This window comes from Antechinus flavipes, chromosome 1 (genome assembly GCF_016432865.1).
Source record: "Antechinus flavipes isolate AdamAnt ecotype Samford, QLD, Australia chromosome 1, AdamAnt_v2, whole genome shotgun sequence".
NCBI classification, from domain to species: domain Eukaryota; kingdom Metazoa; phylum Chordata; class Mammalia; order Dasyuromorphia; family Dasyuridae; genus Antechinus; species Antechinus flavipes.
In genome coordinates, this window is record NC_067398.1 from 468,314,213 (window position 1) to 468,325,243 (window position 11,031).

Below are 11,031 nucleotides of genomic sequence, written 5' to 3' on the forward strand. Positions count from 1 at the left end.
GATACTGGAGTGGTTTGCCACTTCTTTCTCCAGTTTATTTTGTTGTTGAGGAAATCAAAGCAATCAGGATTGTGTGACTTGCCTGGGGTTATACAGCTAGTAAGTGTTTGAGGCCAGATTTGGATACAGGAAGTTGAATCTTCCTGACTGCAATCCTGTCATTCTATCCACTGTATCACCTAGCTGCCCATCTCCAAGATATTTTATTCTTATTCAGTTCAAGAATAACCATTTAATGAGAGCCCTCTATGTTTTTACACCATGAAATTACAAATTCATGATATATTGACTATGTGCTAATATTGTGTTAGGCTCTTCAGTGATAAAAGGCAGAGACTCGAGTCTGCAGTTGCGACTTTACCACAAAGTAGAGGAGATACACACACACACACACACACACACACACACACACACACACACACCTATAATCCAAAGTAGAATTATATAACTTCATATTTTTTCTATATGTATATATATATACATATATATATATAATTCTAGGAGAGGTCAGGAGAGTAAGCACTCTTCTTTCTAAAAGGATAAAAAAGGCTTCATAAAAGAGAAATTCAGATACATCACAGACATGGAAGGATAAATGCTCACAATAAACTTGTGCCTTTATAGTACTCATAAGTATTCCCAGCAGGCGGACTAAAATGACCTAACTCAGAAGTGGAAAGTGGAGCTTTTGGTTCTAAATCTAGGCTTTGACCATCTCTTTAAATTTTGTTTTCCAAAACTGAGATAATACTGAACTTGGTGTTTTCTTCATAAAGCAGGTGTGGGAAAAAAAAATTCCAATTACTTGGTACCAGGAACAATCATTAACAATTATTTGTTGTGTCTAGGAGAATTGTATGAATGAATAAGGTTCCTAACATCTTATATTTTCATGTATTTGTTCTACATTTGTATCAGAAATAATGCGGACTTTTTAAAAAAAAAAAAAACAAACTTTTTCTTCTACTTTCTACTGTATATTTGCATTATTTCAGGGCATGACTGTGACTCTATTCTTTATTCTTTCCCCTTTTGTTGCCAATTTTACTACAAGACTTCTGTAACTCATTTGTCTAAAATCTCTCTTGCTAGTTAACTTACTGGGTGGGCTGAATTGCTATGGAAGGTTAGAAGGATTTTAAGGAATTCCTTCTATATGTTGCTAAGAAGTATTGCTAATTTCCTCTGGATGTTGAATGGAATGCCAAAGTCTTAACTTTTTTCTGTTATGTAGAGGAGAGACCCTTGATTTAGGGATACCAGTGATTTTGTTTGTATCAATTACATTAACATTGCAATTCTTTACTGCTGAATATTGCACCTAATTGTTCCCTTAATAAGTTATACAAATGTGTGCTGTTCTTATTTCAACTGGAAATAAGTAACTGCTTCCAGTAAATGCTGGAAATTATTTAATGCAGCTGGAGACAAAAGTTGACAATAACTCGAGTCTAAAAAGTGTGAAATTATTTCATTTCATTGTTGTGGTCTATGTAGTCTAAGAATGGATTTCAGCTGATGACACTTGGGGGAAAAAAACAACTTCCTTTTAATTAGGGACATAGAAAAGGGAACATGATATAAGGTGAGCTGTAGGGCATATGTCCATTGTTTATATCGTAAACTCTTCTCAGAAATTTTTTTAATGCAAGATTTTTGAGTTCTGTGATTGAGATAATACTTTAATCTGAAAGTGATTGTTTTTGCCTTCATTCAGAGACTTTTCTTTTTCGTAGGAAAAAAAAAAAAAAACAACCCACCAGCAACAGATGTAGCTTATTTGTTCGGGTTTGGGGACGGGGGCGGGAGAGGAGAAATGAGGGAAGAGAATAAAGAAGGGAGAGATGTATCAGCGGGAGTGGTTAGTCTTTGAGGCTCATTTGGCCTTTCCCCCCCTTTCTTGAGCCGAGGGGAGCTGGTCCCCACCCTAAGGTGGCCGATGCCATCACCAGTTCCCCTGACTCGTTTCTTTCCCAGAGAATTTTCTCCTTCAGTGGATTTGCGGCCCTGCAGCAGCCCTCTGGAGCTCCCAAGAAAGGGGGGGAAGCTGTTTTTAGAGGGAACTCCCTCCCCAAGGGCTCGGCGGCTACCCCGGAGACTGGCCTGGTGCTCCATAGACTGGGAGCAGATATGTTTCCTGCAGAAGCTGGGAGCCGGGGGGTTTGGCTCCGTCTATAAGGGCACCTACCGAGGCCTTACCGTCGCCATAAAGCAAGTGAAAAAGTGCAGCAAGAACCGGCTGGCTTCGCGACAGAGCTTCTGGGCCGAGCTCAACGTGGCCCGGCTGTGCCACAAAAATGTGGTGCGGGTGGTGGCCGCCAGCACTTGCACTCCTGCGGGTTACAACAGCCTGGGGACCATCATCATGGAGTATGGTGGCCCCACGACCCTGCACGACGTCATCTACGGGGCTAGCTCAGCACCCGACGATGAGGAGCCCAGAGTTGAGGAGCCCTTGGACCTGGGAAGATGCCTCCAGTATTCGCTCGACGTGGTCAGTGGTCTGCTTTTCCTCCACTCTCAAGGCATCGTTCACTTGGATCTGAAGCCGGCCAACATCTTGATCGGGGAGCATGAAGTCTGCAAAATTGGGGACTTCGGGTGCTCCCAAAGGCTGGAAGATCTGCTGGGCCTGAGCGCCCACCATTGCCACCTGGGCGGCACATACACACATCGGGCCCCGGAGATCCTCAAAGGAGAGACGGTGACTGGCAAAGCAGACGTCTATTCCTTTGCCATCACGCTCTGGCAAATGGTCACAAAGGAAGTGCCTTATTCGGGTGAGCACCAATACATTCTGTATGCGGTGGTGGCCTACAACCTCCGGCCACCACTCACATCCCCGGTCTTCACCGACTCCATACCTGGCCAAAGACTGGAACACATTATCCGATGCTGCTGGACTGCGGACGCTTTGCTCAGACCCAGCTCAGAACTGCTCCTGGGTGATCTTAATTCCTTGCGCACTAACTTGGCAGGCTTGAATGCTAGAAGTTAAGTCAACAAAAAGCTTTCCTATGTGTCTGCTCGTTTCTGTGTTTTCTCTTTCTCTTCCCTTGCTTCCATGTGGAGAGTTGGAAAGATTTTTTCTTTTAAAAAAAATGTTTCTTGATTGCAAGAGAGACTTTTAAAAAAATAAAATGACGTGAACTTTTGTGGGTCTCATTTAAATGAAGTTGAGTACAGAGTTCCAAGTTCTGTAATTAAAACCTACTTCTAATTAGAAACTAACCTCGGAGCATTATGTCATTTTGAACTGGCTTTCTGCTGCTACTTTAGTTTCAAAGCTCTTTAGGATTGCACACATACAAACTTACAACTTGTGAAGCTGACAAAATTTGCTTTTATGAAATAGAACCCAGTTGTAGACATTCAGCAGCCAATTCAACTGCAGACTACTTTTTGAAAGAAATGCATTATGTATATATTCATGTAGCTATTTATTTTGCACTTATGCCTTATTCATTAAATCCACACTGGATCAGTTTCTGATAGATAAGCTACTTCCCACAGTTGACTGGACCATAAACACTCAATAAATGTTTGATTTGAGAAAACCAAGGCAGAGTTGAGTGACTTGAGTCACATTCTTAGTGGTAAAATTGAGACTAGAATTTGTTTCCTGATTTCTAACTTTAATCTCATGTTTTAAATATTTATGAGAAATTTATCACCTGAGTATGTAGTAGCTAATAGTTACCACATATATAGCATTTACTACTGGCCAGGCACTGTGCTAAGCACTTTACAATTGTCATCTTATTTGATTCTCAAAACAATCCTGAAAGATAGGTGCCATTATTAGCCCCACTTTAGAAAGGAACAAACTGAGGCAAACAGATGTAATTTGCCCAAGGTCACATTTGAACTTTATTCTTTTTTTTTTTTTTTTTTTTTTTTTTTAAAGCTGAGCCAATTAGGGTCAAGTGATTTGTCTAAGGTCACATAACTAGGAAGTGTTTAGAAGCTAGTTTCTGCGTGCTAGAAGTATTTGAGGTCAGATTTGAATTCTGGAACTTCTGACTTCAGGGTTGGTACTCTAGCCTGTCTTACTGATTCCAGACCCCAGTGTTGTATGTACCATTGTGCCCTCTAGTTCCTCGTAATGGTAAAACTGGATCAAAGAAGTACAGTTTTGTGAGTTTAAAAAAAAAAAAAAAAACGCATACAAAACTGTAATTCCAAATTTTTTCCAAGACTGTTGGACCAATTCACAGCTCCAAAATGGTATAGTGCAATTATTTGTCAATGTACAATCCAATGGAATCTTTTTCAGGGGATTATTAAGCTCAAGCTATTTTTATCACACTAAAGTATTTTAATTTTTAATATAGTAAATATTAACAAAAGCCAGCAATAGATAAAAAGCAAAGGGTCTTTGGTGGGGTCCTAAGTAATTTTAAGAGTAAAATGAATGCAATCCTAAAACAAACAAACAAAAAAAAGAACTACCAGTGGGATATGGGATTATAGGATGTTGCTTCAAATGTCAATTATAATGTTATATCTATGTGAGCCTGAGCAATGCCTTTAACTCCCAGATTTCACAATTTCTTGTATAAAATGAAGGGGTAAGATTCAATGACTTCTAAGGCCCCTTTCAGCTCTAATTCTGTGAATTTATGATCCCTCCAACATTCATTATTTTTTTCTTTTGTCATCTTTGCCAATCTGATTTTTTCTCTTCCATGTTGCCCTTGACATTCATTTTAAACTGACTTCAAATATATGCAAATGTTGAGATTTGAAGAAGACATAGTAAGACATTATTATAGGCCTATTGAGGTGAGGATCCCATGATATGGATACTCTAGCCCAAAAGTGTGGATTTCTAAGAGATCCCAACCTTGAGGCTCTTAAAAAATTTACTCATTGATCATTATATACTTCAACAACGATACTGTTTGAGGATGTATTCTGATGGAAGTGGTTCTCTTCGATAAAGAGAGCTAATTCAGTTTCAATTGATCAAGGATGGACAGAAGCAGCTACATCCAAAGAAAGAACACTGGGAAACGAATGTAAACTGTTTGCATTTTTGTCTTTCTTCCCAGGTTATTTTTATCTTCTAAATCCAATTCTTCCTGTGCAACAAGAGAACTGTTTGGTTCTGCACACATATATTGTATCTAGGATATAATGTGACATATTTAACATAGATAGAACTGCCTGCCATCTAGAGGAGGAGGTGGAGGGAGGGAAGGGAAAAGTCAGAACAGAAGTGAGTGCAAGGGATAATGTTGTAAAAAATTACCCTGGCACGGGTTCTGTCAATAAAAAGTTATAATAAAAAAAAATTGCTCATAACATCCCAACATTTGACCTGTAACAAGCTATTTTAAAATGTATATACAAGTGGAATATATGGAGTCTTGAAAGTCTTTTCAACAGGATTTTTCTGATCAAGATAGCTAGTTTATGAAGATGATAACATGAACCATGCCTAGCTCTTCTGTATTAATGTTCATTTTCTACTTATATTCAGAGGTACTGAGAGGTTTCATAAAAAGGGGAAGGTGAAGTTACATGACACCCTCACCTGTGTGAGATAGTATGAAGATTTTCAGCTGACTAGCACCAATAACTTTCCTATGTGGTCTTTGGTAAAATTACATTTGTTTTCTTTGAAACTGGCATAGTTGTTACTTTTTACTTATTAAATATAATAGAAAATAGAATGAAATAAATTTAGTCCTTCACTTTTTTGAAGTTTAGTTATCTTACAGAAATTTTTTTTAAAACTCCACATTTATTTCAGGGAATATATTTTCTTTGAAATCCAGTCTAGCTTTGGGTGGTTTCAACACCACTGGAATATGTTCTATGCATAATGAGATCCAAGTGTTGATTATAGCCCCAGTTTAAAAATTTGAAAATACTTCAATTCTCACTTTTTTTTTTAATTTAGGAAGATAGAAAACAGGCTTTTTCCTTCTTAAATTTGCATTTTTGGTGTGTACTTCTATTATACACTAGGTCATTTTCTAGTGAAAAAATAAAACAATCTGAGGTTATGGTAGTATTTAAATTCATTGAAATTTCAAGGAATTTTGGATTTAGTATTCTTTTTCTCTCTCATCTCATCCACAATAAACATTGAAGGAAAAATTCTAGAATAGGTATCCTTTGAGGACATGTGAGTTTCATGTTCTGAGATAGCAAGGGGTAATGCTGGATTTGAAATGGGGTAGAACTGAATTCAAATCCTACCTCAAGCATTTATTAATTGTATGACTTCGAAGAAACCATGTTACCTCTTTCTATTTCTATTTTCTTTTCTCCAAAATCTCAGTTCTAATAGCACCTTTACTTAAGGGGAGATAACATAGATAAAGAACTTCGAAAATTTTAAAGAAGCATGGAATGATGATGATAACGAAGTAAATAGAATACTAGGCCTGTTTTCACAAAGATCTGAGTTCAAATATGACTTCAGACACTTACTGTGAACCGGGGCAACTCTGCCTCAGTTTCCTTATCTGCAAAATTAACTAGAGAAGTAAATGGCAAACCATTCTAGTATGTTTGCCAAGAAAACCCCAAATAAGCTCAGAAAAAGTTGAACACAAATTACTGAATAGTTGTTATTGATGAAGAAAGTATCACTTGAACTTTGAACATTGAACCAAAATAATGAATCAGAAAGAATAAATGAGAAGGAAATACCCCTCTCCCAAGCATACAAGACAGCTTATGTAAATATAAATGTAAATAGAAGAGGGAAGTGACAGGCTGAGTATAGGGAACATCTGCTTGTCCAGTTTTTTAAAAGAGAGACAATGTGAAAGGAATCAGTATGAAATGAAGGTAGAAATGTAGGCTGGAGCTAGGCTATGGAAGGGCTTTGATGCAAGCCTAAAGAGTTCCTATTCACCTAAAGATAATAAGGAGCCACTAAAGATTTTTGAATCGGAAAGTCACTTTGAAATTACAAACCTGAGATACTGGCAGGATGGTGATGCCCTTGACAAAGAGTAGATTTAAGGGATGAAGATGATGTGCCTTTGAAGTATTTAAGTAGAGATGTCCAATATATAGTTAGAGATGTAGAATTAGAAATCAGGGGAGACTAGAATGGGTATAGAACATTTCATAGATATCACACTTACTTGTTTGGCTTGCCAAGCTTGCTGTTTCTGTGCCTTTTCTCTGTCATTTTTGTTCTTTGTTAAAAAGCATGGTTCTCTGGATAGGGAAAGAGGAAGAGAAATTTGAAATGGAGGTATTGTAAAAATAGGTTAATATTAATAAAAAAAAGTACTCAAGTTGTTCACTCATGCCTTATTCTTGTTATATGACTGGCTCCCCTTTTCTAGTTATATCTGGTGGGGTGATATCTATCCTCATTTTTTTAATGCGATTTCACAAATATAAGTCATTGTGGATCCTGCATCTTTCCATTGACCTTTTTGCTACCTAACTTTTTTTATGAAATCATGATGTTCCAAAATTCATATTTATATAGAATCACCAGAATAATGTTTATATGCAAAAAATAAGCTTTCTGTAGCTTCATATATGTAGCTTTGGAGCACTGAAAGCACTGTACAATTTCTTAAACACCTTCCAGATTTAGAAGAAATGTGATTTAGTGGATGGAATACTGAAAAAATTGGGAAGAGATTGGATCCTGTCTCTGATACTTAATAGCTATTGAAACATGGACAGGTTCCTTACCCTTTCTACCTCTGGATCCTGTCTCTGATACTTAATAGCTATTGAAATATGGACAGGTTCCTTACCCTTTCTAAGTCTCACTTTTTTATATGTTAAATAAGGATAATAATACCTATAAAATGGATCTTATAGATTGTTGTGAAAATAAAAGCAATAATAATGCATATAAAATATTTCACAAACCTAAAAGTATGATAAAAATGTAAACTTTTATTATCATTATCTCTCCTTATTTAATTATGAGCCCAGCTCATTGTCCATTTATGACACTTGTCCCAGCTATAGGTAGTCAAATACCATCTCAGTAGACTGCAAGCTCTAATTATGTCAATATACTTTCAACATCCATTTTGTTTTTCCTTTGTGGATGGTTTGGTTGGTCTCTTAGACATCTGTGGACCATATTGAAGAAGTGGTATAGGATTTAAGGGCTTAATACCACCAGAACAGTGTCATGTAAAAAGTATTGGCAAATATGAGATTTCCTTTCACATAAAATTTTATTCCACGACACCAACAAACAACCTTGTTTTATATCTAATTTGATGTTGTCCCTCAGTGGATAGTTTTTTTTTTTTTTAATGGATGCCTTTTGTCTTTACCTTATATTCATTTCTGAATTCAGTCCCATCCAGTATACTTTTCTTCATAATAAAACTTAAATAAGAAAAAAAAAAAACCAGTTAAGAAAAACCATTCAATATATAGATCCTATCTATTACCCATATTCTCCTCACTTCTTCAATGAAGGAAAAGAAATGCATTTTCTTAATTCTTTTCTAGAGCCATGCTTGGTCATTTTATTTTATTCAATGTATATTTTTGTTTTGTTCTATTTATATTTTTGTGATCATCAAATATATAAGTTTACTGGTTCTTCATATTTTAAATTCATTTTTCTATGTTTCTCTCAAATTTTCATAATTATTTGTTATTATGACACAGTAATAATTCATTTCATTAATATGTCATAATCCCTAAATGTTAGGCAATCCCTAAATATTAAACATTTATGGTGTTTTAGGGCCGTTTCCAAAAAGTGCTAGAATAAATTGAGGCCTTTTTTTTCTGCCTTCACCCTCCTTGTGATATATGTACAGATTGTTATTATTGTTATTTTAAAGATTTCTGTAGTCATATCTGTTGTAGGATTTTATATGATAAACATGCAAGGTAGATATTTTATTTGAGGACAGCCTTTAAAGCTACATTTTGCTCTACCAAATCAAATGCCTTTTTATAACCAATGAATCTCTCATTTCAATGTTACTTAGGAAGTGACATGAATTGTGAAAACAGTCTTTTCCAGTTCATCTTACAGATGAGAAAACTGAGGCAAATAGGGTTAAGTGATTAGTAAAAGTAAGTTTCTGAGTCCAGATGTGAACTTATGAAGATGAATCCTCCCAACTCCAGGTCCAGTACACTATTCACTATGCTATCTAGCTGTCTAAAAACTGTATTATTCCTAGACATCTCTGTTCCTTTCCCTTTCTCTGACATTCTGCCTCTATTATGATAGAAATGAAAGGGGACCATATAGTATTCAGGCCATTTGGTTTTGTTGATATTTGAAATCTGTTTCATGTTGACATGATTAATATATTCATCACCTAAATACCAATCTTGTGATGATAACCCCTATTCATGCTTATTTAAGCAAATAGCATCTATTACTACGATTATACAAAAAATCCTGTCAGGATAACAGTCTGATAAAATACTCTTTGAATACCTAAAGTCATTTCCATTCCATGATAAAGTATTGGAATATGGTATTTGGGGAGAAATGTGGCTATATTCTCAGGTAAATAGGTTATGGTGATTTGGCATAGTAATCTAGCTATTATTTATAAGTTTTTTCTTTTCTGTTGGAAAATACTTTCTGAGTTCCAAATAACAGAATTAAGAATTTTTAGAAGACAACTTTTTTATATGTTGGGAAGGGGACACATACACGCACATGATGTGACAATTAAGTGTTTTAGTTTTTGGACTAGACTTAGAGCACCATGAGATTCCATGAATTGTCCAACATCACAGAGATCGTCTCTTACCAGAGACAGACCTTGTACTAAAGTCTTCCTGATCCAAAGACCTGTTATCTGCCACACTACCTCTATTATAAAGCTTTTAATGATTTTTATGTATTGCTTACAGAAGCCAATCTTACTATTCTATTCATGTTTTGATTTTAATATAATTAGAAATTCATTTCTATATATGATATAGTAGGAGCTTTATACCTAAAGTCAAAATCTGAGTTTTAGTATCACCTCTGATGTTGTATGATCAAAAACAGTCATTTAACCATTCTACGTTTTATTTTATTCTGTAAAATAGGAATAAAAATACTTGTAGTACTTACCAGATTATCATAAAGGTTAAAGACATAATACATAAAATGTGTTCTAATCTTAAAACACTATGTAAATGTTAAACTGGCATAATAATTGTTATTAATAAAAAGAGGAGACTATTCACTCAAAACTAGTGCACAACTAGACATTGCACCTCAACAGATCTGCTGAATTCACATCAAAGAGACTCCTCCTGCTTTTAAAGTTTTTTTGAAGTGGGGGGGGGGGGAAAGCAATGCCTATAAAGAAACTATACTAGAAAGGGAAATGACGAATTGATAGGTACAGCTTTTTCTTGGATATAAATATTACTACTTAAACATGATCTGCTATAAAAACATAGAACTTCTAACTGGGGCTTTTTGTCTAAAAAAATAAAGTTACAAAAATGCCTATCAGCAATCATCTAAACTGTTTCCCAAAGTCCTAAGTAATATGAAATCTTACTATTGGAATGGACCTGCTTCTATTTAATGTTCAACAAAATCTCACTCAATGACCAGCCAGCCTTTTCTTGGACTAGCCACAATTTTGTTGTATGTGTTGACATTTTGATTTTTTAGCCTAAGCATCATTCATGTCTGAGTATATTTTTTAAACAGATTCATTCATTCATTCATTCATTCATTCATTCATGGGAATGCCATTATGGATAAAGATTTCTTGGAACTTTTTAGAAATTTCAAAATTCATGTCTAAGTAATTTGAGATCCTTGAATGAAAGGTGAGGACAAAATATTTTCATAATCACAATTATGAAGATTCACTCTAAATGACTACATCCTTTAAGTTAACCGCAAATACTCTTAAGACTTTTTATCTATTAGTTTCTCAGAATCTGAGTTGGAAAAAACTTTGGTGGCCATTGTCCAAACTTGTTATAAATGCCACAGATTTTTTTTTCTGCTTTTATCCTAACAAATTTATTTTAAAGAGTGCCAACTAAAACTAACCCTAACTAAATCATCATAGTGTCCAGGAATGGGGTTTTTTT

The 11,031-nt window shown here is 35.5% G+C and overlaps 1 protein-coding gene across 1 annotated transcript; it reads left to right on the forward strand.

Moving 5' to 3' along the window:
* Nucleotides 1-516: 516 nt before the first annotated feature.
* On the forward strand, nt 517-3,154 carry MOS (MOS proto-oncogene, serine/threonine kinase). The gene has a single exon (XM_051999112.1). The coding sequence runs from the start codon at nt 1,940-1,942 to the stop codon at nt 2,996-2,998; it is 1,059 nt and encodes a 352-aa protein (XP_051855072.1). The 5' UTR covers nt 517-1,939; the 3' UTR covers nt 2,999-3,154.
* Nucleotides 3,155-11,031: the final 7,877 nt, after the last annotated feature.

Bases quoted from the DNA above. Each gene is read 5' to 3' on its own strand.
- MOS (XM_051999112.1), top strand. From the start codon at position 1,940: ATGCCATCACCAGTTCCCCTGACTCGTTTCTTTCCCAGAGAATTTTCT.